This window comes from Nomia melanderi, chromosome 3 (genome assembly GCF_051020985.1).
Source record: "Nomia melanderi isolate GNS246 chromosome 3, iyNomMela1, whole genome shotgun sequence".
Classification (NCBI taxonomy): domain Eukaryota; kingdom Metazoa; phylum Arthropoda; class Insecta; order Hymenoptera; family Halictidae; genus Nomia; species Nomia melanderi.
The window spans coordinates 7,415,505-7,441,856 of record NC_135001.1 but is presented as its reverse complement, the minus strand read 5'-3'; the positions used below and the strand labels follow the sequence as shown (position 1 = coordinate 7,441,856).

General features: G+C 40.5%; 2 protein-coding genes across 9 annotated transcripts in view; both read left to right on the top strand.

Moving 5' to 3' along the window:
* Positions 1–26,352, top strand: part of LOC116431418 (glycogen synthase kinase-3 beta) — a 106,419-nt gene that overhangs the window by 24,681 nt on the left and 55,386 nt on the right. The window contains exon 1 of one of the 8 annotated variants that reach the window (XM_076365925.1): positions 1,576–1,897. The exons of 6 other annotated variants lie outside the window; for them this stretch is intronic. The gene's annotated coding sequence lies outside the window, so the exon portion shown is untranslated. Of the gene's footprint in view, positions 1–1,575; positions 1,898–26,352 lie in introns of those variants that run through there. One more of the 8 variants, XM_076365927.1, reaches the window with a different exon arrangement.
* On the top strand, positions 9,003–12,049 carry LOC116431467 (moesin-like). Its single transcript, XM_031986935.2, has one exon. It carries the CDS (start codon positions 9,590–9,592, stop codon positions 10,376–10,378), a length of 789 nt encoding a protein of 262 aa, XP_031842795.2. The 5' UTR covers positions 9,003–9,589; the 3' UTR covers positions 10,379–12,049.

The window sequence follows — 26,352 nt, the reverse complement described above, 5'->3', positions numbered from 1 at the left end:
TCTGCATGCAACGTAAATTCTATTGCGAGCCGAAGACACACGCGCGAGCGAGCCAGTGCGACATAATCTCGATCGAAGCCTCGCGAAACGAAATCGCTCGACGCGCGTAACCAGCTTACACAGGGGGGAAAAACGGTTTTTATCTGCGTCGATACCGACGCACACTCGCCGTTATATAATGAATTTTTGCAGGCAATCGAGAATGCACTCGATAAACTAATTAACCAAGAGATAAATGGTTTCGTCGCGGTCGCGCGTTGCGTGCCGGGAAAGCGATATCTTCGATCCGCCTAAAAATCCGTTTCGAAAAATATCTGAACTTCATTCGTCAGATGCAAGATCTATTCTTGTTTTTTCAAATTCATAATTTGCACCGATATTGTCCTTAATTTGCCTACAGTTCGATATTATTAGGATAGGAAGGAAATTGGTTATTTTTAGTATCAACGAAGAATTTTCTATCTAATGGATGTATCACAGAAATATTGCTGCTTTCAATAAATTTAATCTGCCTGACATTAATCAGAGATGACGCGTGTAATAATCGTTCGCTGCGTTGGTCTTCCGCGAAGAATTTCTACCTCTCTCCTACATTTTCTCGAAGCTTCTTGCATCAGATTCAACTGTGAGATCCGTAAACACGCGAATTAAATGATAATCGTATTCGTCGGAGGATAAATCGCCTCAGATCGTTATCGTTCCCCTTTGCTTGCATCCATCTGGGTATTCTTGGTCGGGAAATCACCTGTTTAAGAGGCTAGCTTATAAATAAATGCAAGACACAAGCAAGTACAAGACAGAAAGAACATAAATCAAGAGGGCGAAATATTTTACTTCAACGTTCCATTATTATCATCGTATCAATTAATATCAAATACCAAAATGTGCTTCGTATAAATCAGAATGGAACCTCCGTTATCCGAACAAGTGATGCATCGTGCATTTCTCTCGCTATTCGATCAGCCCAACTTCCATGATCTCTCAAAAATATCAATTTTCTCTATTTTCTCGAACCTGATTCGAACAAGCTTCTACTGTGTACAACATATACATTTCTTCATTATCCTACTATATAACAACAAATCATGATACGATTACAATAAACACAATATCGATCGTCAGGCATAACTTCACGTCGCACCAAGCAGAAACAAAAGAACACTCGGTTCCTCGGTGCATCTGCAAAGTTTCTGGTCTAGCCTCCAAAACGCCAGATCGCGGCTCGCGCGGAATTCTGAAGGATAATGAACGCACGGATCAGCGGCGTATTTTCGGAAATTAATAACGCGGATTCTGGTAGCAGGCCAAGGGGCCGAAGCGCGGATCACGGGTTGTTTTTCTGGTCCCAAGGTCAGCCACGACGTTGCGCGAACATCTTCGACGATAGATGAGCTCGTTGACTCTCTCACTCTCTCTCTCTCTCTCTCTCTCTCTCTCTCTCTCCCCCTCGTTTTCCTTCCATCTGCGTCGCGAACTCGCTCTAGCCTAGCACAGAGCTTAGTCGCCGACTTTTCCGCGGACGTAGCTGCACTCGAGAAACTCTCCTTTCTTTTCTTTTTTTCCGCCCCTGTGGAGAGCCGGGCTACGATCGAGATGTAGGGGTAGCGGCGAAGGAGAGAAAAGGAGACAGTGAAAGGTTGAAGAGCTCGGTCCCCGCGCGACCCCGGAAACGCCGAGCCGCGCCGGCGCGAGCGAAGTGGGAAGGTGGAGAACGGTGAACAAAGGATGGCCAAGAATGATAATGGCTCGGCGAGATAAAGGTGGATGCGCGGCACAGCTTCTGTGCTCTCGATCTACGGTGAGCCGCGTGTCCGGTACGTGGGTTTTGCTCTTTGACGTACACGGGTTCGCGACGCGTAGTGAGGTATTTGCACGACCTGAACGGGCAAAATTAAAGGCAAGTTTATATTGACTTTGTACACGAAAATATGAAAATATGATATAATAATATACCATAGTATGTAATTATATAAGATAACTATAAATTTACTCATATAAATTATATGCAATTTCATATAAGTATATAAAAAAATATGTGTATTTATATATCGTATCTTACATGATGTAATATACAATGATACAGTATATAATACATAAACATACATCATAAATAATCTATAATTGTTTAATTTACTGACTTTCTGCAAATTCTCTATACTATTGAGCAAAATTAAAGAATCGCAAAAACTTCTGTTGAAATATACTTAGCTACTTGGCAAGTTAGGAACTTAGCAATTTAGCAACCTTGCTACTTAGCAATTTAACTACATTCTAGGTAGCAACTTAGCTACCCGCTACTTAGCAATTTAACTACATGCTAGGTAGCAACTTAGCTACCTTGCTAGTTAGCAATTTAGCTACCCGCTACTTAGCAACTTAGCTACCCGCTACCTAGCAACTTAGCTATCCGCTACTTAGCAATTTAGCTACATGCTAGGTAGCAACTTAGCTACCTTGCTACTCTGCTACGTAGCTGCCTAACTGCTTAGCTCTTAGACACATAGCTATTTAGTTATACCATCCGCCTGTAGGGAGGGACTAACCTGACAAGGCTGAAAAGATCAAACTGGAATACGGTGGAGCTAACCACTATAAGAAAGTTATAATAGAAAAGTTCATTTTGGAGTATTAACCCCTTAACTTGCACGCTCGAGTTAATTCGAGCGCGCTAAACAGGCCAAACTGTGAAAAAAGCAATGTGAAAGCAAAAAAAAGAATCGTTTTATTGATATTTATCATTTACATGGGATTATAAGCTATAACACTTATTTATTCAAGAATAAAATATAGCCTTTTTTCATGGCATAAAAGCGCAGTATATCAAAATTGATTTTTTTTGGCCGGTTTTTTTTAAAAAAAAAACTGTGTGTTAAGGGGTTAAACCTTCGTGACCTTAGGAAGTGGCTTTCCGAAACATTGTAGATGGTGACGCGGGGCGGATGGTCGCCGGATTTCCGGCGTGCCGCGGTAAATAAATCACTCTAGAACGAAAAGGTGAACGTATGCGTAGGATTTTATTTTTAGATAACAATTTCAAAATGTTACTGAATACAACTATGCTGTAAAGTATACCGGGACGTATCCTGATATATAATCAAATCATTCGTGAAGTTCTATAACCGCATGAAATATTGATGATGTATAGTTATATTAAATTGTCTATGTTTACATAAGGATTCATTCGATTGGGAATCGGTTAACTATTTGTATGGAACACATCAGGTGAAACTGGATACTTTCGTAGCCTAGTACCTTATTATTATGAATAGTTACAACTATTCTTCCTTTTGAATATTCTTTCTTATTTCAATGAAGAAGCGTTTATCAAATGTTCACGTGGGACTTGTTCTTATAATATAGATACTCCGAGTGGTTACTATACTAATATTGCCCAACGAGGAAATATTTATTGGTTACACTCACCAGACCTAGTTCTAGAAATTCGTTGAATGCCCACATGGGGCAATATCGATATATTATCCGTTACCTCGAAACAAAGCTATGCCTTGTCCTCGTAGAATAGTCAACCTCTACAATCATATCCAGTTGTAACTACCAATTAGAACTAGCCTGAATCGTGTCGGTTTTAATCATAGAACGGTAACAAGTAGTAATTATCGAGGATAATGTGTATTACATTTGAATGGTTTTAAGCAATACTCTTCGCAATAGTCCGACCGCCTAGACTGGGCCATAAGCATTGCGTATGACGGGGGCAGGGTGGCACCGCCGGTGTTTTCCGTTTCGAATGAAAATCCGCTGTTTGCTCTCGGCACACATCGCCGACGTGTTTGCCTTTCGTTAGTATCACTCGCCTGATATTAACTGCTCGCTGCTTCTGTGCGCCGCCTGCGTTTTATCTGCGTTCACCGTGTGTTTTGTTAACCCCTATTTGCCTCGGGAAGCGAGACCGTTTATTGGTAACGCCGACTGGCTCGCTCGCGCCTGCGCTCGACCTTAGGATTCATTCGCGACATTGATGAATTTATTTGCCCTCAAAAGAGAAGGCAAACATTTCGATTTCGTTCCTGTTTCGTTAGGAACCGTTAAATACTCGATTCAAACTCGCAATACTGCTGAAGCAAGCACAATCATGGACTATCGCAGCGACTGCAAGCGAACCTCGGAATTTCGGGCAGTGCATCTGAAATATGTTACTGACGATGATTCAAGCTGATAGTTGCAAGTAGTAGAACGTGAAAGACACGAACAAATTCTTCTAATTGCCAATCGTCGCTAATCTACAGTTGAAATCTAGGTGATCGCAGTGAAGCCTAACTGATAACTGTAAACTGTATCTTCGAATCGAATCGAACATTTGTAATCGTTAGTCTTAATGAATAATCAAATTACATTGTCCGAGTTCGTTTGCTTTGACTCTAGAACTGCTAGATAGGTCAAGATGATTCCCAATTTATTCCTTTACAATTGCTAAAAAGCTACAGGTGATTCTTTGAGGGATTATTGAAGATGCTGATTTAGAAGTACTCAAACCGTAACGTAAGTCGGCTAACACGTTGAACGTCGCACGATTTCATGGAACAAAATACATAAAATGGAAAAAATATAATATCAAATCATTTCATTGAATTGCAGTATTATTATTACATGTTCATCCAGCTGAATGTCACTGCATTATGTAGTATTATTTATAATATAGAAATGTTTTCAAATAATCAACGTTTAATTGAATGAATTATAGTAATTCGATTTGGTTGAGAGTCACCGGTGACCCTCACGGCATTTAATGTGTTCATATCTAAATAATTCTCGCTTACGGTTTCTACAAAGCGAAATTAAGAAGCTAATTTAACTGTTTGGTAGTTCTACTGTTGGTAAGATGTTTTATACTTGATCCACCGCGTGTATCGAAGAAATTCGTCGCAATAGAGACCACCCGAAGCTTTCAAGCTCTCATGGAAATAGGGTGTTGCTCGATGTCCCGCCGCGTCGTGTTCTAAATGGCAGCCATTAAAGTTCCGCGATCAATTTCCGGTCGGCCACTCCGCGCACGGGCCCGCGGAATTCGATTCGGCGACGACGAGCGGAAGTTACTGGGGTGCCAGCTGCTCAGAAACTATTGTTCCCCGTAGCGGCAGGCTCTTCTATTTCCAAGCGGCAGGTACCCTGGCCTTGGGCTCTGTAACTCTGCCAAGGTCAAAGTTGAGCGAACTATCGGTACATCGGTGGAAAACCGACGATTAAACACCCGCACTGTTCCTTTATAAACTGCGCTGTAAAAGCTACTTCGTCCTTGATAATTTACTAGAAAAATGAGAGAATTCTCATGTCTACGTGTACTGCAAAGCATAGTCATTGATACTTATTTTAAATTTTCTACTCTCCCTCAAATCTCCGATTTTCCATTGAGAAACGTTCTATTTTACAATGTTCTGTTTTCCACTTTTAAATTTCCGATTTTCTACTGAACCACTTGCGCTGGAAATGAATTTAGAGATTTGACAAAGTCTCGCGCGATGAATTTTGTTTATACCTATTTTACGCAGATGTGGACATTAATTTTGTTTGTTAATCATTTGGTATCATTTGGTATTTGTTAATCATTTCGAAACAATCTAATACGCGAAACAATCTAAAAGACATCATTGACTATTTTGGAACAGAAACGTCTTGACCAAGAGGTTAAACATCTCCTAGTTTCCGTTTTACGTTTAAAAATTCTTCATTTTATATGAGAATGTTCAAAGGACGGAAATACAAAGTTATTTTATTCGAATTCCTACGAGAACGCGACAAATGGTGACAATAACGTAGAAAAACGAGTACCGAGTTGCTTACACAGGGGTTAAAGGTTTCGATCATGGTTCTGTGCCCAACATTACCGCCCACCCGCCATTAGCCTTTTCCAATCGTTCCTCGTTCTTTTCTCCGTTCGTTCAATCATCCACGCGCGACGATCAGAGTTTTTCTCGCCGAGAAATCGATCCGATCGTCGGCTACGAACCGCGGCTTGAGGAGAAAGGCGAACGACGAGGACGTCTAAAGAAGGAGAGGTGTATTGTAAGTAGGAGCAACTCGGATTTTGCGCCCACGTATCGATGGCTCGTCAAACGAGCGGTTGCCGAACGCGGCGCCACTTTCTCGTGCTCGGTGGCGCCCCCAGCCCAGCGGAATAACTGTGGCTCTCGGTTAGTAAAGCAGACCGTGCGAACGGAGAACGACACAAGAGGAATTTCGCGACGCACCCTTTCCCTTCGACCATTTCGAGGGCAATCGATACCGTTCACCCATCCCCCTTCATCCCCCAACGGCTATTTTATTAATTCCGAATCAAATAACCGCGCGCTCACTACATTTCCGTTTATTCAAACGCAAGCCGACGCTTTAAATAAATATAGAATTAAAAAGATAAAAGACAGAGATGCAACATTTAATTCATCAAATTTCAGGATTCCCCGTTCTTGTTAAATTCATTAATTACTTCGCTCAGCAATTTATTAATCCTGGATTTACTTTATTAGTGTTGTTCTTAGAATAATAGGATGTAACGGTAATAAAATAATGGGATATAGTATAATTGCATGAATCAGAATTGATACGTAATCTTAGCGAATAACGTTTATGAAAACTAATGTATAATCAACGGGTAAATAAGATGTTAGACTGTATTCAGGATCGTTTATAGTAATTTAAGCTAGCGACCCTAGAACACTGCAAGGTAGTCAGACGTTCGAATGTTGCACGTTGATCGTGTATTTCTGGATCACCCTGTATGTTAGTGCCACGCTCCCCACGACGAACGACCGGCCACACAGATTAATAATTCGTCTACCCCCGAGGACAAAAAAAGAAACTCGTCGCGTTCCCAACTTGGCCGGCGTTCGCCGCGGTTCCCGAGTTCCTCAGGAATCTCCTCTATTTTAAGCGAGTTACCGCGATTGCGGTGCATCCAGATGTCGAGCACGTGTCCCGGGACACGCTCTAAACAGAGAGGCGGAAAATAGCCGCCGCGCGAGAAGTGTACCCGAGGATCATCCGTGTCCAGGCCATGCACCGATATCTCTGCCTCTTGATCGGCGATGGGTCGCGCGCGCTGTTTCAGTTCCTGGTTCAGGTTGATGGACAACTGCCTGCAAACGCGTGTTCGCGGGCGATTCAGGTGTTGCGCGGGGATGACGAGTTGGCTGGCTGGTGAAATAATAGAGGAATGATGGAATAGATGGGGAGCTAATTGATGTCTCATGGTTCCATCACTGCTTTACCTCTAACATCAAACTAACTGGTGTTTAAAATTTTATAGAAACTATAATAACTTACTGAGGTTTCAATTGACCGGTTGTTTTGAACTAATTAGTACTTCCAGTGTTAAGTATTCATTAAGAAAACTAGAAAAAATGGTAGGTCCTTAAGAACCTACCTTAACACTAAAAGTATCAGATAGGTCAAATTGATCCATTCCCGATGTCTTTTTTTTTCATTTATTAAAAATATAACACATATTTCTCTGAAAAATGATGAAAAAAATCGGTTTAGCAATACAAAAACTGAATTGTAAATCAATTAAAATTTCAATAGATGCACTCTTGAAGTTTCTATAAAGGAATTTCAAAAAGTCAATTTAATTGCTCGGTAGCTTTAATGTTAACACTAGAACTACCAGATGGGTCAAATTAACTCGTCCCTACATTCTTCTTTCCCAGTTACTCAAAAGACAATGATAGCTTGTCTGCGGAATTACTAAAGAAATTGATTTAGTAATACCCAAACTGAATTATAACTCAATTGAAATCTTAGTAGCGGTGTTCTTAGAGTTCCTATAGACAAATTTGGAAATGTCGATTTGATTGCTCGGTTGTTCTAGTGTTAAAAAGTTACTGAACTGGATGGTTCAATCTCTACTGTATTCCATCCAGTCTGTAAACCAGGCAGATATAAACAAACCATTCTCAAGCTAAGTACACCGATTAGCCAGCTGTCCCAGTCACACCTAGGTTAGCTACCGAACATTTAGCGGTCTGATCATTTCTAGAGAATATTCCTCCGTAGAGGTTAGCTAGGTGTCTTCTCTCGCGAACGTTGTACCGCCGCGAACATCTGGTCCATGTTTCATTCATCTGTCATCGTCGACGAGGAATCAGCTGTTGCACGTTTCGCTGCTCCAACACGTCGTCCCCGTTCGTCCGTGAACAGGCAGGGGCCTGTCCTTGGCGAACACGCGTTCACCTTTCTCCATTCATGCGGACCGGGAACATTAGACACGGTACACACTGTCGGTCAGGTCTTGATATTCTCTCGGTTTAACCCTTTGCACTCGGAAGTTTCTCACTAGAAATGTTTAACATTTGTTAACAAGACAAAGACGATATTCCTTGAAACTAACTCGAAGGGAAATCATAAGTACATTGAGGAACAAAGCTATTTTATTCCAATATTTCACATATCAAGGCATTATACAAAGTTCAACATTAAATATCAGATTTCACAGTTTTACCGCGTCAAATCAAATGGCGACTGAGTCCGAGTGCTGACCGAGTCCCCGAAACTGAGTCCTTTGCGACCGAGTGCAAAGGGTTAATCAAACATTCTCCAGTTCTTTGTAATGCACGCGTTCTCACGACGAATCCCGGCTCGACCTTGCTCTGTCTTCGTTTTTCCAGAGAACAATACACAAAGACGGGATTTTGAGGGAGCCGACAGTGTGTATCGGGCTTTATGCGCCGAGTCGACCCGTAATACCATTATCCCCGCGCGATCTATTACCGACGGATTCATTTTGCGTTAATCCGTCGGCCTTGCTCCCTTATCGATGGATAAGAAACTCGATTGCGCGTAGACGAGACTTGCACCGGCCGCACCTCCACGCTGGGCACTTGCTGTCTCTTTGGAAATCATTCGCCGGGACTGTTATCCGATCCTCCCGCGAAGCAGCTATCTCACCTGGCGCGCTGCAGCTATCTAATCTGAGAGGATCTTGACGTCGAGTCAAGACCGAGGTGATTGGAGCTAGCGTTTATACGGGAACGATAGTGGGTGAGTCGTAATCGAGATTTTGGTGGAATTTAGTTAGTGGATCGGAGGATAAGGAGGATAGCGGATGGTGTCCGATATTCATTGGATAGTAACGGTTAGTGACGGTTGCGATTACTTGCGAGTGATTTCTGGGCAGTTTGAATCTAGAACCGCCGCTTCACTGCTTTGTAAAATTTATAATGAAAAATATATCGACTGTGAAGGTCGAGTTGCTTACGAATGAAGCGGTGTCACAGTGTATACTTTGGATCAGATTAAACCGATACTGGAAGAATAGATCAGTCAAGTTTCTACAATAGAGTATTGTAGTGTTCATTTGGTAAAGACTTACATTAAATTCGTTATGTTTAGTCTAGTAGAATCGTTAGCCAAACGGCGTCATAGGGCTTTCAGGAAAATGCGAAAAATGTAATAAACCAGAATGCATTGCGCATAATTCAATAACATAATACAGAACATGAAATATTGTTCTAATCCAATATATTTCTCATTGCGTAACCTAATATATACATCTCAGTTACTACAAAACCGTAATCAACTTACGAGCTTACTGTTAACTCATTGCACTGGACAATATTTTCCGTGATACACATTCGAGATGGATCAAGAGAGGAGCGCGGATAGCTTTACTGTCACGCAGTTGAAGGAGATATTGAAAAGGCTAGATCTAACGACGGTTGGAATCAAGAACGAGCTAATAGAGCGGTTGAACGAGCAAGATCCGTCAGGCGCGTGGAAGCTGCTGGAGACAACCGGCGGTACGCAAGATTACGTACAACAAGAATACGAAGAAAAGCTTGGGGCTATGGCGGAAAAAAATGGACAGGCGGGGAGCCGATTAAATCAGGCTCAAGAAATGATTCGACGTTTGGAGGAGCAGCTGAAATCGTTACAAGCTGCCAAGGAAGAGTTAGAAGACCGTCAAAAGGAACTTACGGTAATGCTGGAAAAACTTGAACTTTCACATGAAATGGAGGCAGCAGAACGTACCAAACTGGAACAAGAAATGAGAGCCAAGCAAGAAGAACGCATTCAATCTGTAGGAGCAAAGGATGCAGAAGCAAGAAGTCTACAAGAGGAATTCGAAACAGCTGAATTGACGCAAGAAACAGATAGAGTGTATGAGGATAGTAGTGCAACACCGCATCAACATCGTGTTGAATCAATGATCGATCTAGTTGAAGCACAACGCATTTTAGCAGAAAGATTTGAGCGTCTTAAGGAATTACAGAAGAATCTTCCAGAGTCACGCGATGAGTCGAAGGAAACTGTTGCGGATCAAATTCACAGAGAAACCTTACGTCAAGGACGTGACACGTATAAAACGTGTTTTGAAATTCGCAAAGGCAATACCAAGCGTTGCGTCGATGAATTTGAAACGATGTAAATTACATTCTCATCTGCCTATATGCTTGCTCATTTGCAAAACGCACAGATTCTCTAATTGAACTATACAAAGCCCTATGTTTTAGAAAGGTTGTCAAGAAAATATTGTTTTATAATATTCTCTTTTCGAAATGCTTTGAAATCTAAGCCACTTCGAGTTTATAATGATCTATTATATGATGTATTATTCTCTTATATTTTATGATCATATGTATTACAATTAGAATAAGGAATTCATAAATTACAATACGCTATTAACTATTAAAGTTACGTTCATAAAGTCGGTTAGATCACCATAAAATAAATGCCTCCGTGTCGGGATGCTCCATCCCGTGGGAGCACATACGTGAGCAAGGCTGCCATAACGGTAAAATTTTGATTTAACCCCTTGTATCTCGTTGGTTCTGCTATGGACACATAATACACGTTACAAATCTCATGACTGATTTCAAATGATAAAACTCTTCTTTTCACTCGAATAAAGTAAATTGATGAAAAAAATTAAAATACGCGAATCCATGAATATCTGTAAAATATCTTTTCCAAAACAAAATGTTAGGTTCTTGAACGTTTCGCTATAGAAACGAAAAATAAACACTTGGGCAACCTAAAAAGGACTACGACCATAACCTTCCCCATTAACTACAATTGAACTCATTTAACTGATCTTATTGAAAACGTTGTTTTATCCAAACCAAGAAAGCTATTTGACAGATTGAAAATAACCCAAATTCAAGATTCGCTAAGCAACAGAAGAAACAATAAACAAAATACAAGGGAATGCGTTGCTAAGGGAAAAGCAGGAGATCTTATTCGGTTAGTTAAGTGTTAATGTATGGAAAATGTTCGGAACGCAAAGGGTTAACACTAGAAGTAAAGGGGTTAACATAGATGGGCCAGAATGACCCATTCCTGATTTCTTTTTATACAATTACTGAGGAGGTACAGATACTTCTGTGAGAAATCGTTAAAGAAGCTGAGTTAGTAATACCTACACTGAACTATAAACCAATTAAAATCTTAATAAATATACAGTTATAAGTTTCATAAAGAAATTTGGAAAAGTCAGTTTAACACGTTCGCTACCAGCGTTTATTTCGGTGAGGACCTCCCCAACTGTAACATTTTCTTCAATCCAATAAATCTTCTGAATAAAATATCGAAAAAATGAAACTGGAACAAGTTATTAATTTCCTAAATATAATGCCATAACTTTTAACTTTAAATAAAAATATTTATAAGATTAATTTCATGTGCTTCCTGTAAAATATAAGCTTGTGCTCGTCACAAATACGTGACGCTGGTAGCAGCAAACGTGTTAACACTAGATCTACTGACATTTACTGTACAGTTTGTTCCATTGTTCTTAGAAACATTGTTATCCGCTCGCTTAGATCTTAGAAATTAGAGGTTCAACAGTAGACAGTTAAGATACATATTTGCATAACGTTAATAAAAACTAACCCAAACATTTACCAAATACTTATAAAATTCAATATGAGTCGAATCGACTCGTTCCGTAAATCTAATGTTAACTGCTTGGTAGTTCTAGTGTTGATACCCACATGAAGTTCTCCTGGCAGCTAATCCACGCGAAGCTGCACGGAACCAAACCTATTTCAATAATTGTAAAACCACTGAGTCACGTCGACTCGTCTGGTAGCAGGGTGGTTAACAGCTTCGGTGCGCGTCGCGAGTAATAAAAGTCGAAACGCGTCGGCCGGACACGTGAGAGCGAGGCGCGTGTGTTAATACACGTGACGAACCGTGCTGGTGTCGTCGTTGTGCGTCGACACGGTTTCGTCGGCGACGGTTTCTCGGCGTCTACGTGACGGGCCGCGGGCCCAGGTAGTATATCTTTCGTGCTTCCGGTAATCCCCGGAATCCTTATATGTTGTGTGTGTCCTGACATAACGTCGGCCGCAGCCGGGGTTCTCAGACTCTCACCTTTTCCCGGCCGAAAGGGGGAGGCCGTTCGACTTCGCTCGGTCAAGGGGGCGGGGCGAACCGGAGGCGGCGGATGCTTTCCAGCCGGCTAGTAGCTGCACGCGTTCCGCGCGACGGCCACCGGGTCGATACTACACACCGATTGGCCGGTGCAATTGGATTCTGGGATTCCCATCATCGACGCGCTCGCGTTTTGAGCGCGGACACGAGGGAACGCTCCCGAAACCTTTCACCCGTTAACCAGTTAACTGCGTTCAAGTGTACGCGTCATTTTAACCCTTTGCGCTCGATCTATTTGAATGTTGTTGTGTAAGTTTGTATTCATTTCCCGGGAAATTAATTAAATTAAGTGGTAGAATTCAATGTTCTATATTTATTTGATTTATTTACTTTTATTATAATAAGATTTTCTTTTCTTTAATGAAGCTTTTATTGTTATCTCCAGCATAACTAGTGCAAAGGGTTAAAAGTCGAAATGACATTAATTCTTTCGATAATCAGTTATTTACCTGTTTAGATGAACATGTAATTCTCTTCGTTTTGCTTTAGATTTTCGTCAGGTTTCTCAGGAAAACACCGATGGTCTCTTTAATCATTGGGAAAGATGACGACGGGATAGGGTATTTTTGATCTATCTAGTAGTTCTAGTAAATCCAACGAATCTTCGAAATGAAAGTAAAATAGTTATTCGAGTTCTTAGACATCCTACATAGTTTTTAGTTTCTATTCGACTTACGATGTCAAGAAAAACTCACAAATGGAATAGCATTCGACCGTTACCAATAGTTTGTCACACAACTCGTATCACGGCGTATGGTGCGCGTGTGACAAATAAAAGTCGCGATACTTGCGTCGATTTTTATGATCGTTTAATCACCGTTACGCATTGCTGTTCGTTCTGAATGGAATATGTTTAGAGAACGGACTGTACGATACTTGGAACTTTTTCTAACCTCCTTGTTTCGTACAGTAATATTTAGTTACTGAACTAGTGGCTAAGGTTTTCAGTCGAATTTAATAAATGCGAGTACTGTTCAGTTCATCTTAAATTTAAAACACAGTTTCCCGTTGTGAATGTTTAACTTTCTCAATTTCTTCTATAAAGAAGCTTACAGCTGGGAACTTACCGGAAGCAAAGTATCCTCTATAAACTTGGAAAATATAGGAAACTACCCAGAGCAGGTTCACCTAATGAGAAACGAGGATTAAACTCATAATTCAGCCGTTAATTTTCATCGAGCGTTACTTCGAGCATTTCCCAACGAAAAGCACGCGTTGTTCTCGGTTTCCGTGCGACGCGCGCGTTCACGAGCGAACGCGGAGGCGTCTAGACGCTCGCAATTCCCGGCGAATTCGGCCGAGACCGAGTAAACGATCTAAAAGGATAATTCTCGGTCAGTTTGGCGAGATTAGTCACGAAACTCGAGGATTCATCGACCGAGGAACTCTTCACAGAACTGTTCGTGCTGTGTCCTAGAACAGCGGATCGCTGGCACGAGAAAATTCCAACGCGTAAACGTATCATTTAATACCAGGAAAATGGAAAATAATCACTGTACCATTATAAAAAAACAATCTGACATACAAACATTATGGATAAAAAGGTAGATAACAATCGTTCGATGGAAAGAATTATCCAATATCGACGTTTGCCTGGCAAACGATCCGCAATCACGAGAAATTCACCTAAAATCTCTTTCACAGAGCATTCTTACTATCGTAGTGAACGCACTACAAGAAAATTCTAACATTTAAACGTTCAGTTTGCCAAGAAAGCAGAGAAGAAAACCGTTCGATAAAGAACCTTATCTAACGCGTACCTTTTTCTAACGGTAATCACGGAAAATCTCTTTCGCGTAGGGTTCGAGTCAAGTTATCATCGCGAGCGTGCACGTGTGTAATTAAGATTACCCCGCGAACGTATCAGAAGCAATTACTGAAGCGCCGACCACTCGAACAAGGAAATTATTACAAGCGATACCCGGAAACGCGTCGATAGCGCGCGATAACGCGGGATTGTTCTAGTCTCCGTTTTTCTATCGGCCACGGTAATCTTTTAATTTGAACGAACCGATAAAGAACAGCTTCCATCGACGCACCGGTTTAGGAGCGGTCACGCGATAACGCGGAATAATTAAAATTCGCTCCGCTCGGTTCGCTTGTCGTGTAATCCCGCGATATTATAGGCATTTATACGGATTTACAGGTGTTCGTGGGAAACGTTTCGGCGCGCTGCGATTTTAGAAAGAAATTCCATCGTTCGACGGCGGATTTTCACTTTCTAGAAACCGTTGCTTGGTTCTTACGCACGAACACGTGACCCCTTCTCGTAATTAACATACTCCATTGTCCGGCGAGTAACGGGCGGCTTGTCCGATAGCGATCTCTGCTGCTGATTGCTCGAACTGCGCCACTCCTATCTCCTTTGGACTGTGATCGATGGTATATTCCTCGTCGGTAAAGAAGGTGATTGGCGTTCTTTGTTATGAACAATTGATTCGAACTCTGTATTCCTAGCTAGAAATGTTTAGAAATTTTTTGTGAAATATGGATAGCACTTTGTGCAAGTGGCGCGTAGAGAAACCATACGTAAATTAGGGAACAGAGATGTTGCGATGCTTCGTGTGTTAATATCTTATACGAGATTTAATGTTGAATATCAATCTTTAAAATGTTGACTCTCGATACTTTTTTCTTGGCCTTCTTACGATTGATGATAAATTGTATGAGTTGGTTATCAGTTACTTGAATATTATAGAGCAGTCGGAGGTAGATCATAGTTTCCTATAAAAATTAGATGAAAGATATTTGTTTAAATATCTTGGTACTTCTAAGATTAGTTGATTATTAATTCCAGGATCAAATAAGCCATGGAAATATTATTCGAAGTGCCCTTTAAAGCTATAAGAACATATTTTAAGTTATCATAAGTTCGTTGACAATAGAAGCTTAAAATAGTGCTGTTGATTCCTCCAACGATTGCATTACTAAATTCAGTAATTGGTTCTCAAGAATTTTCAAAGAAAGCGTTCTGACGCGACGAACAAAGAGGAAGAATGTCAAGAATCAGCAAAGAAGGAACGAATCGATGAATGGTGCTATCGTTTGACCCGCGAATGCATTCTGCAACGTGTTATCACCGTTTCCCACGATCCGGCTTTGACAATGGCAATGAGGAAATATCGGGCCAACCCTGACCCAGCTTTGAAAAATTTATTTTGGCTCGTGTCCCCGCTTTTTGCCGAATCCGGACGGAGGCGATAATAGGTCGAAATAGATTCTCTGCGGGGAAATCCGCTTTTGCAGAGGATTGCAAGATGCAATTCATAGATTTCCGCATTTGCACCGGTACTGTTTATAACGCAATCGCCAACTTCAAATCATTAACCTTTCGCAACAGATGCTTTTTTAACTTCTAAAAGCTCTTTTAATCGGAAATTGAATGATACATTGAAATTTTAGATACTGGAAAAACTGAAAATTTTAAAAGACTTTAAATACAAACTGAATTGAATTTCAAAAATATTCAAATCAGTTGGGCACTGAAGATTTTTAAAATTTTGACACGAGAACTTTATTCAAAATTTTCGAAATTATGAAATAAGAACTAAATTAACATTTTTGAAATATTCGAAGGAGAACTGAACTAAAGATTCCAAAAATGCTCAAACGATAACTAAACTAAAAATTTCAAGAATATTCAAAGTAGAACCGAACTAAAAATTTTAAACATTTAGAAACGCCAGCTGGATCTTAGACGGCGACTGCTCCGTTTCTTTCGCGCCTGGCAGGGAAACGCGTGCCCGCTCGCACGACACGGTCGCGCGATCGCGATCGCACACGGAACGACAATTAGTCGCGAGCGCGCGCGGAACGTTACACGATTTCGAGAGGAACTCGGGCTATTTTTGCGGGCATAGCCGCGGGGAAAACAACTGGCCCGTTCTATTCTTAGACATGGCGTTATCGCCATTTTAGCCGGTGTTCTGCCGCGCCGACCATTCGCGCGATCCTGTCGAGGAATAAATCGTCGATCATCTTTTCGCCCGATCTCTCATGAAAAAACGACAACTCGAAATAATATTTCATAATGGAATTAATTTTGTGATCAATCTTTTGTGATGTACGAGTGGCTCTGAATGATAGTGGTTCAATATCAATTTTTAAGTTCTCAAAAAAAGGAAAGCTTCGAGAAATCTTCGATTAATTGAATATTAATATTACCTGTTATAATTAATATAACGAGTTGTTAATAGCATTAATGATTAATATTAGTATTGTAAATAGTATTAATTATTGATATTAGTATCGTAAATAATCCAAGAACATTTCGCAAAATTTTTTTTATCTCGAGAACTCAGAAATAGTTTTTTTAACCATCGAAACTCTCCGCGAAGCAAATTCACTTCTTGTCCAATGACTCTCGTAATTTTATTTATTTTCAGAACATGTCGATTGCATAAGAGTTTCGAATTTACGGGATGAAACGAATCGGAAGATTCACTGCTCTCTTGTATCATAATTATTTTAGGTATCGTTACTCGCCAGCGGCGTGCACCTACAAGCATCCGTTCCCGTTTCGTTTCGCGGTTTCGTCGTTTATTAAAAGACTGATTAAGTTTCGTTAGACTTATCGTAGGCTTCGTCGATTGAAGTTTCAAGAGTCGGCGCGGAAGGATTAATCTTCCTCGATGTAATATTTAACGCGAATAATGGCTCGCCGGTTCTTCGATTTTTCTTTTTAATGAAACACACTTCAGCTGGAAGGAAACTGCATTCTTGCGATGCATTGTTCTCCCGCCGGAGCCCGACGCATTGACATAGAAACTAAACTGTGTCACACGCGATGAATCAGCGGTTCTTATTTACATCGATAATACTGTTATTAAAAGTAGCGCCATCGCTGCAGCCAGCACGCTCAATTTATTACACGCCGGGGAACCATCAAAAGAAATTCTTTTTATTTTTTCCCTGACGGCCTCCAGCGCCGAATGACGTAGTACTTATGTACTTGCTTCGCCTTGTTTCGACTAAGTACTTCCTTTATTCCGCGAGTTTGAAACTGTTACTGGAGTTCACGCGTGTTAACCTTTCATTAGGAAAGTACTCTAGGCTAATCCGAAGAAAACTGAACGTGGAGCATTTATTTTCTTCGAGTTCTAGTATAACGATTTTTCAAAAGTTTAGTAATAAGTCACTCGAGCAATAATCTAACTACTCTCTTTTTATAGGAAAGCCTTAAAAAGCACAAGAAAAGAATTCAGTTGTCTTTTGATAAAAGCCAATTAAGTGCTACCGTCAATCTCGATATCCACGTTTTTTTTTTAATATTGGTAAAAATACGTAACAAGTATTGTATATAGATAAAAGAAATAGCGATAACGAATGTTGTACGTCAGTGAAGCATGTTCCAGTGTCACCTTTGTACAGAGAGATAAATTTAAACAAAATTACAAGTATGAGTAAATATTGATTTTACGTAGAATCTATAGATCAACAGAATAAGTGGCAAATATACTTGCCCCTGCCAGCGAGCTGTAAAGGGTTAATTACCACCGACGTTTTCGAGAACGTTAGTTACCTGTCTGTCTCCGGAGTGGCGCGATTCCGAAAAGCAATTTGGCACTTTTCCCGATTCCAGAGCACAAGGTGAGATCGGTTCTTCTGAAAACAAAGGGGTTCGTAACCATTCCTTTGATCCGTCTACTCAGAAAAAAGATCCGTTCCCGGGAACCACGATTTCACTAGCAAATTTTTCGACATTTCCTCTGCCGAGGTCAAGATTCTCTTTATTCCGGAAGTTCTGATGAAATTCAGTCGTACAAAGAAATCATCTTATTTGTAGACCGCCGGTCTTATATTTTCGTTTTCATTTCGATTCGCAATAGAATCTTCTATTAAGGAAATGTGTTTCTATATAATTTGTTTTCTGGAACTGTTTGTTGCGCATGGATATCCGCAGTGCGATTACTGCGTGCCTGATTAGTCACTCCGGATACATAAGTTTGAATAAATTAAACGCGCCTTGGTGGTCTATTTACGAGACTTATTTTCTGTATAGAACAGCCTGTCGCTACAGTGAAAAATTAAAAAAATTTTCGAAAGCATTCTTCTTTAGAGTTCCGTCTCATTCTATGAACGAAATAGAAATCTTTCTAGTGCAGGGAGGATTCGTCTTATAAAATTTTTTTTACTCTATCTCTTGACGCTATTCGCTCTATCAATTTATTTCTAGTATTACAATTGAAATTTACTCGTAAATTACAATGTCAAACGGAGAAAGTCATCCGAACAACCGATTCAAACTATAAATCTTTCATGTTACAACTAGTATAAGCGAGTTCCGTCTCCTAAACTCGACGCTCTTCGATCTATCAATTTCTTTCTACCATTTCAATTAACATTCAGTCGTATATCACAATACAAACAACGTCAAACGGAATGAGACATCGAAAGACCATTCAATTAATCAAAAATATAAATCTCCAGCTCTAGCAAGTACCATTTTTTAAAAGCAACGCTATTCAGTCCGTCGATTCATATATTTCCATCGTTGCAAGTAATATTTGTTCGCGATACGAACGATGCCAAACCGAGAAAGATGTCAAAAGACTGCGCAGCCGCCACGGTAAGCACAGAAGAAGAAAATGTATAAATCAAGCGTCACAATCTGTGCGGAACACGGAACACGTGTAGGCCGCCGCACCGGGTCTCTGATTTCCATCTCGAGAAGATCGTGTGCGTCGAAGTGTATCCCCACTTAGCAGTTGGACGGTATCAAAGATAGCCCTCACGCCGAAACGCACATGTTTCCTTGATGCTTGAACCCCTGCCATGGGCTCCCGGTGGAGTTAACATTCGCCGGTCGATCGGCGAATTGGCAGCGAGCTCTGTGGACTGCTCTTGCTCCGGGCACCAGTGACGTCATCCTTGCGCTAAGAGAATTTATTAGCGGTCCTGGTCCGCGAACGTCAGAGGTGACGTCGCTGGATTTAGACGCGTTTGATCGGTCGCCAAAGACGACCCGTCATCCGGGACAAACATTTTTTTCGGTACGAGGATTTATCGCCGCGACCGGTCGACGTTGCCAGTTTACACGTTTCCACGTTTGTGTCTTGGGATACCGAGTTTCATTCATCCTTTGTGCGAATTGTAACGTGATATTGGAAACGGGCTCTGCGCGTTAATTATAGAACTATCGGATGTAACCAGATGGCTGTTAAATATTGAAGTCTTGGACATTTGAAAGGATTCTTGGGCATTGGAGTTCTAGATGCTCGAAGTGGCTCTTAGATATTGAACTGTCAGATATTTAAAATAATTTTTAGATGTTCACCTCTCAGATGTTCAAAATGATTTTTAGACATTAAAGTTTTAGATGTTAAAGTGACTGTTGGATATTGAACTGTCAGATATTTACAATAATTCTTAGATATTGATCTCTCAGATATTCAAAATGATTTGCAGATATTAAACTTTTGGATGTTCAAAATGACTTTTGGAGATTGTACTTCTAGATGTTGATCTTTCAGATGCTCAAAGTGACTCTCAGATATTGAACTCCTAGATGCGCAAAATGACTCTTAGACATTGAACTCTCATTCAAAATAACCCGAGTCATCGAAGCATAGCGTGTTTCTTAAATTTTTATAAATCAGATTGCAGTTGTTTTGTTGTTGTTTTTACAAGTACGGAAATACTAAATCACCCAGTACATTCCAGGAACTCTTCAAATTCTACTGAAGCTGTATATTCCTGTCTTTGAATTCTATGTGGGATAAACGCAATGACTCAAGAGCTTCCAATGAACACTCCAACACAATCGACGAAAATATATCGATTTTATCAGAAACTAAGAACGCAGTAATTCTTTTTTTACCGTGAATACAATTGCGTCACATAAACCCGAAAACTGTTATTTAGAATATAATCGACTGGAAATCACTTTACAATCGATTTCACAATAGAATTCGGTGAAATGGCTATCTTATCCGGCGTCTCGAAGCAATGTTTTCCACTCGGCGTTTGAACACTCGAGAACTTCGCCGTCGAGTGTCGAGTAACCTCGTTTCGCATTATAAGTGTGTACGAGGTCATAATCTTTATTCTTAAACCTCATTCCACGAATGGGACGCAAATTCATTCAGTCGGCACGCAAAAATTCCACCTATCGTTTTATTTTAATTGCTCGCACACTATCGTAAGAATCCCGTGTTATATTTCGCACGATACCGTGCAGTGGGTATTAATCAATAAGAAATCATCTGTCAAAGCGAAAAATCAAGGTCGTTGTTTTTTATAGACTCACCTTGCAATAAAGTGATCATTATTTTCTCCTCTGCAAATCAATCAATCCTTTCTTTTTTCTCTTTAACACCTTGGTCTAAGATTGCTACCACAACTTATCGGAAAAGAAAATAGAAAATTCAAGAAAGAAAATAATATTAGAAAATTCAGTAAATTCTCTTTCTAGTAAATGTTTCGCTTTTCGTGCATATAAAACCAAATATTCACAATAGATCCCCGTACAATGTATACGAATTTTTCGTAAAGTTCCACCGACATCGTCTTTTGAATACTAATCATCTGCTTGCAGCATTTCATTATGAAGAATCCTTTAAAATGATTTTTCAACAATTTCTTAACAGATTCGCGACTGCAAACGCGAATTCGCGTCTTTAATAACTTTCAAAATATTTGATTCTTCTGCTCTTTACCATTCGCGACTTTAACGGAAAGTTCTTCATTTCAAGCAACACATCGTTACGAGACTAATATTTCAAAACAGATTTTTAATTATCTATCCCGATTTTCAGGAAGATTTTCCTCATTTTCACCAGCAGTGAGTATCAGAAACACGAAGAATTTGCCAGTCACGAATGCTGATCACGTTATGCTAGGCCCTGTATATTTACAGAACCTCTAGCAAAAGCCAATTTCGTTTTATGCGTGCGCCCCATTATTCAATCTGCCACAGTGTCCCGATGAATAGCATAAATATGCGTGGTATGGTGAAAAAGTTCGAGAGACAATTGCACCTGGCCGCGCGGGTTCTCAGGACGCGTCCGTCACGCTTGAGTCATTGATCGGCTCGCTCGCATGGCTGCGTGATGTCTTCTTCGGCGAACTCCATAGGAAATCTTCCGTTCCGCCGAGCCGTCCGCAGTTAAGGACGAAGGAATCGTCCCTCTGGTCGGTTGCGTAACCCATCGCGTTCCACGATGTAACGAGCACTTTTCCACGCGGTGGTTGCGCCGGCCGTATTCAGACGCCGGCGAAAGACGCGCGTTGCGAAAGTCACGTATCGGCTGGAGGAGCTTGGCCAGCTCATCGGTGCATCTTGCGTCAAGAGTAGCTTCCGTTGACGCTGACTTCCGTGCCCGAAAACATCCACCAGTCCTTGTTACCAGCTGTTCGCATCTACTTTTCCTTTCTCGTCACAGCGATGCGACAAACATCCTGCGAAATTCGATTGCTCGCTCGATTGGTATTTACATACGTATCATACGGACCGCCCTTGGATTTAATCCCCTGCACTCGACAATATTTTTCATGGTAAACATTCATTATTTTCTGACGAAATCTTAACGATATTATTTACAACTTACGTATTGAAACACCTTGCATAAATGATGGAGCAAAGTTGTTTCATTTCTGTGTTTTATGTGTTAATACTTTAGTGAGTAGGTGAGAGTGCATGTGGGAATTCATTCTCACAAATTTAACCAAGCGAATCTTTATTTAACCAGAGACCGCGAGAACTTCGTGTCAACTCTTGTCTATTAACCTTTTGCGCACGAAGATTGTTTGAAGCATACAAAACCTTCTGCAGATGAAGCTAAATGATATATCGATCGCTTAAATGATAGATAAAAAAGGTAACTACGTGATGATTTCTTGCTGTTCTAGTAATTAATTATTCGAGTACTGTGGGCGCATATATGTGTTTTTCAATCTTTTTAAACTCACACGTGCCGTGGTGATAATTATAAATATATAAAATTAATATACGCGTTTCTTAGCATTATTCAACTTAGTGAAACCGAGGAATTGCATTTACAATTTAATCACAACTTAATTAATTGTACAATATAAATTAACATAATTCATTGACCTTCAAATGAGCAAACAAATATTCCGTACACACGGAACGTTCCGGCTGGAAATATTCAGTACTGAAAGGACGAAGTCGTTGTTTATCTTCGAAATATGAAAACTTGATCTCGCCGAAATATCGATGTTCATCTACAAAGGGTTAACACGTTGATCGGTGGTCATCGGTGACCAATGTTCTAAAATCACGAGAAATTAGAATTGTGATAAGAAATATTTAATAATCCTTCCTGTTTTGTCTTTGCTGCAGTAAGTACCGCTCGGTTTTGCATCGCGTTGACCCCTTTAGCGTACGCAGCAGGATCTCGGTTAACCCCTTGTTCTGCGATTTCTTTCGCAACTGAGCTTGTTGGCGCTACTTCATCGCCGATAGATTATAATCGAATGGTTTTTTGCTAGAAACATTCAGTACTCTGTGATGAGATATAAACATTGTTCTTTGGAAGTATTTTAACGATAATTCACGTATAAATTAAGGAACTGTTTCATTTCAATATGTCACGTAGTGATGTATTATGCAAAGTTTACTATTGAATATTTAAACTTTTGTTTATTCCAAAGATTAACGATTGACAACAGTAAAATGGTCGATCCGAAGGAATTCAATGACGTTTGCATTTGGCAAATATTATTTGAAATGTTCGTCACGAGTCTGACGCGATATTGCGAGGCAAAGTGTTAATTAACTCTACTCTTCGCGATTTAAGTAGATCCTCCACAGTTGTGATTAAACTGGAACTCTACGATTCAAATTCTTAGAGTACAAGTCGAAACAAATGCAATCGCATTTTATAAATATGTATATAGTCTATTTATAGACTGACAGTGTTAGTCTATCAATTAGATCGGTTAATTCTCTGGATACGACAAATTCGTTTGCCTCGCAATTTCTCGTTGAGTTCAGACTTATTCCCTTGTTCCTAGAAATCATCGGTTTCTATTCGAAATAGTTTGTTTAACTTCGCTATGCCTACAGCGATCCAAGAATTGTCTTTTTCTCGGTAACCGATTAGCTTTCCGAGTAATCGAATTTGAAAGTTGGTCGGACGCACGTCTTAGAATATCAGCGACTTCAGAGTAGCCAGACAGTTAAGCTGGAAATGAATATTTCGAGTATTCCAATTACTTCTTTGTTTCAACGTGCGACAAACGTGTAACAAACTCAATTATCTCAAACACGACGCGCAGTTCTGACGAGCGTTATTCTAATTTCAGTCTTCTCGGATACGAAGAATAATCTGACGTACGATCTTATCGTTTATTCGACCTCGTTCTTTGTGTTCACTCTTTCCAAGTGAGGCGTTGAACCAGTTCTCCTAAAAGCTTCCAAGAAACCGTGACAATTAAAAGGAAACTGCACGCCCGGACTGTGCAGAAAAATGACAGAAACACTGCAACGTCTATGTAAACCGCATTTCCGCGATCCGAGTTACATTTAACACGCGTGTTCGTTCTGAGAAGCCTGCGAGGATGATCGCGAGCGCAGGATACGCGGCTGCGGCGAGCCGCGCCGACCCTGAGAGATTCCTAGTTATCGATTATATGGAAACACCGTAATTTCGTGCCACTCCTTAAGCTTTGTTCACATTGAAGTAGAGCAACTTTTTGCCACCACTTGTTGCTACACGTTGCGAAAACTTCTTAGCAAGCATCGAGTTATGTTGTACTTTTCGGATGCCTGTCGAAATCGGAGTTTGTAATTAATCAAGAAATAGCAGGGAAGTGCGTCTTTGACTTCTGATGAAGCTGCAATGATGACGAAACATTAGTATAACTTCCTGTTGGATCGATGTAATCTTTTAAACCGCGAAATTATCAGACGTATTAGTAGTAACGTAACAATGAAGAGGCTTACAGTGCTGCAGAACGAAAAGGGCGATTGGTCAGAAATTTTGGAATAAATCTAGTGCTGTGTTTAATATCGATATATTAACCCTTTGCACTCGAGGGGTGACTCTCAGTCACCATTTAATTTGACATAACAAAATTACAAAGTGTAATATTAAGTTTTGTATAATGCATCAATATGCGAAATATTTATATAAAATAGTTTTGTTTCTCAACCGACGTATGTCATTAGTTCGTTTCAAATAGTGACGTCTATGTCTCATCGCAAAGTGTCAAATCCTTTTAGTGAAAAGCTTCCGAATGCAAAGGGTTAATGCATATTAAAAGATTAACTATATTAATTAAATATATTACTTCATATTAATACATCCAATACCATATCGACTTCTTACAGTCTTTCTCGACCCAATTACATTTACATTTTCTTACCATTTCGTTCGTTCGATCTTTCTCGAGTTATTCGCATTCCCATTTCGTCGAAGACACTTTTCAATTTGAGAGTATTATCAAAAAACCTTATCACAGAAACCAGTTTACTTTTTTAGTAACATTTCAAATGTAAGGATTAACGAAAGACTTCAGAGCAGGATTAATATCGTTCGAATTTGATCTTCCAAGAAATCTCGTTGTCACAACATTTCACGCGCGATATTCGTCGATATCGATACTCGATTCCACACCGCGTCCTCCGTGAGTTATCTAATACGGCGCTGATTAGATCTTTCCTCGAGATCACTTCCCTGGCCGGGCACAAAGGAAAAAGTATCAAGGCTTCTCGGTCGCTACGCGGCCATTCGCCGGCACGTGCGATCCGAGGACGCGATCGACATATACAGGGTGTTTCGTGAATACAGCACTCCAAATCTTCTAATGACAACAACGCAACGCTACCGATCGACAGTACGCTCACGATTATTGCGTGTCTGCCCGTGCCGAACGATCGCCGCGAGTTGAAACTAGTCCTTCAAAAACAATGGCTTGTTGTTTACTAACAGCTAATCTGCTTTTTACATACCAGCTCAAGAGAAAGTTGGACTAAATAATCTTTTGATTTGAATAGCACGACAACAATGTATGTAAGACAGATGTAGACTTCTCGCGTTCGTTAAGAATGCCTGTGCGTGCGTGTTTGAGAGCTTCATTACTACAAAATTGAGCGATTGGTCATGTCAGGGTAGTGTGAATAAAAACTAACAACACGAAGAAGATCAGTCCGGTTGCAGAGCTGCTTATGAAAACGTGAAGTTAACAAACCCTTAAAAATCCTCCTAAGGTATATGTTGCACCAGAGTTGGCACTCGAGACGGTATAAAGGCAAGGAGGGTTCGTGACGTGTTTTGTTTATAGTTTCATGCAATCGTATCGACGAGTAGCAAACCAAAAATTGAAAATGGCATAAGGAAATATGAAAACCGAAGAATGTTTCGAATAACTTCAACAATCCCTGTTCGCGATTAACAAGAAACACGACATGGCGGACGAAAAAGAGTAACAGTACCGACCGTTGTCCGCGTGATTAAGGCGCGAGCCGTCTATGCGAAGTTTTAACGTTCATTAGAGATTACCAATTAGAGCACAGAGACTCGACGCGCGTGAAACAACCGCCTCTAGTCAACTTCCGCGTGGAAGTGGCGAGAAAAAAGAGGTTGACTTTGAGCCGAGAAGTGAAAGGAGAAACGGAAGCGGGCCTGGGGATTATTCGGGAAGCGTGCTCGCGATTCCTCCGCTCAATTTGTACCCCTTAATTCGAACGGCGATTAATTACCGCGAGTGCCCTTTGACGAGACGCTTGTCTACCGGGTTCTCCTTACGCCTCTTTCTTGTTCCTCCCGACCTGGAAGCCGGCCAGAACCGCGTCGCAACCTGCCCGATGACGACATTATCTCGAATCTAGATTAGTGTGAACGAACTCATCGGCTGCCCTAAAATTTTCGTCCTGAGTGGACCCCGTACTCGCTGATTTCTTTACCTTCTCTTAAATGTCTCTTAAAGATCTCTTAAAGATCTCTTAAATATTAGGGACGAAGAAATATTCGAAAGCTTTAGTAGAAACTAAAGTATATAATA

What these genes read in the sequence shown, in the direction of transcription:
- LOC116431467 (XM_031986935.2), top strand. Translation starts at nt 9,590, where the DNA reads ATGGATCAAGAGAGGAGCGCGGATAGCTTTACTGTCACGCAGTTGAAG.